The 1,853-nt window shown below is 33.8% G+C and overlaps 1 protein-coding gene across 1 annotated transcript; it reads right to left on the bottom strand.

Annotated features, from left to right (window-relative positions):
• Positions 1–780: 780 nt before the first annotated feature.
• Positions 781–1,592, bottom strand: LOC109236639. The gene is made up of 2 exons (XM_019402831.1): positions 1,398–1,592; positions 781–1,260 (listed from the first exon to the last, which is right to left on the bottom strand). The coding sequence occupies exons 1-2, from the start codon at positions 1,590–1,592 to the stop codon at positions 781–783; spliced, it is 675 nt and encodes a 224-aa protein (XP_019258376.1).
• Positions 1,593–1,853: the final 261 nt, after the last annotated feature.

The raw sequence follows: 1,853 nt of genomic DNA, 5'->3' as shown, positions 1-1,853 counted from the left end.
GTGGTCTTTTTCCCGACTACCTTATAGTAATCTACAATACTGATGATGATGAGATATTTAGAGAAATTGAGGAGTACTGTGATGATGATGATGCTTAGTGTTTGTAATCCTTTTTTATGTTTTAATGCTGTGCTTTTTTGTTTACTTCAGCATATTCATTAGAGAATATGCTGAAGTTATTAGGTTCATTTTGTATAACTTCAGCGCAGAGACGCTGAAGTTTTTGTTTGTACTTTGTGTGTTGTCCTCATCTCTTTCTGTATTAATGTAATTCTCATCCTCTTACTTCTTAGCTTTCTGTTGCATTATCCTTGTTATTGTTGGTATTTGCTTAAGTTAATACAATTAGTTGGTTTTTATGTTTAGTTTTTGTAATCCTTTTTTATGTTTTTATGCTGTGCTTTTTGTTTACTTCAGCATATCCATTAGAGAATATGCTGAAGTTATTAAGTTCATTTTCTATAACTTCAGCCTGTAGACGCTGAAGCTTTTGTTTGTACATGCATTTCTTTTGTGTACTCTACGCGTATGTGTGTGTGTGTTTGTGTGTTTGTTAAGGATATATATTTCACATACTGTAACATGAAGTTTTTTCTCGCTGAAGTCATTGCGTACTTTTTTAAAATGCAACCAAACCTGTAGCCTGCGCAACAAAAATGAGTGATTTGTACTTTAGCAGTATATAAAATAGTCCAAGAGCTTCTTTTTTTTATTCCTATGAAAAAAAATCACATTTCAAATATGTCATACAATATTGAAAGCCTAAATTCAGATCAAGGATTATTGAAGGTTGGAGTATTTTTCAGTGTGTTTCTTGGAATATGGATGAGGTGCTGGAGAAGACAAGCAAGTTGTTCTGTTATGCCCAACTTGTTTACATCGACTGCATTTGGCAGACTTCAATGGTACTGATTCAGTCGCAGGGATATACCTCTTCTTTTGTCTTCTTCCTTGTAAAATCTCTACATTGGGAGGTTTTGTGATCTCAGATTGTACATTTTGTGGTATATCCCATGATTTTTGATCTCCCACGGTATTCACATGTCCTTCATATGTTTTCAACCATGTTTCCTTTGAATACCAATTTGAGCAGTAATAAGATTTCTGCAAATATCTCTTACTAATAGTAGCAATTGCATGTGGACAGGGCAATTCATCAAGTTGGAATTTCAGGCAGTCACAAGTTCTCTTCTTTAAGTCCACAATGAATTCGATTCCTTCACTATTTATTCTAAACAACATTGAATCAAGGTTGAACACCTAACAAGGAATAAAAAATTAAGATAAACTATATTAGTGTATTGTTGCTTCAAAAAGAAAAAGTATGAAGTTTTTTAAATGTAAGCAGTAAATCACTGCAACAGATATAAAAAGCTGAAGTTAATAAATATACTCACAAACATTTTGCAAGACAAGTCCATCTTCTTAGTCATCTCTTCTTCTGCCCATATTGATACTTTGCGAAAAGTTTCATTTGCCTTTTTTCTCCGTTCGTAGAACCACTCTCCCAACTTTTCTTGGATGAAATCTAACATTCTTAAAATAGGCATTTCTCTTCCTTTTAGTAAAACGGAATTCATTGATTCTACCATGTTTGTTGTTAGCATATCATAACGTCACCGTGGGAACCACGATCGAGCCCATCTCTCTGGAGGCTCTTCCATTATGTATGTCACGACCCAAAATCCACTAAGGGTCGTGATGGCGCCGGACACCGCTGTCAGGCAAGCCAACCAAAATACTTAATTAAATTCTCGTTTTAAATATTTCCGAAACCACTTCTTTTATGCATGTAAACAATACATAGTAAATTCTACTGAATAAATAATGAAACAATTAACAACTTTTAAAAT

This window comes from Nicotiana attenuata, unplaced genomic scaffold, assembly GCF_001879085.1.
Source record: "Nicotiana attenuata strain UT unplaced genomic scaffold, NIATTr2, whole genome shotgun sequence".
NCBI classification, from domain to species: domain Eukaryota; kingdom Viridiplantae; phylum Streptophyta; class Magnoliopsida; order Solanales; family Solanaceae; genus Nicotiana; species Nicotiana attenuata.
Note: the sequence above shows the minus strand (reverse complement) of the source record. Positions and strands in the feature narration are given on the sequence as shown.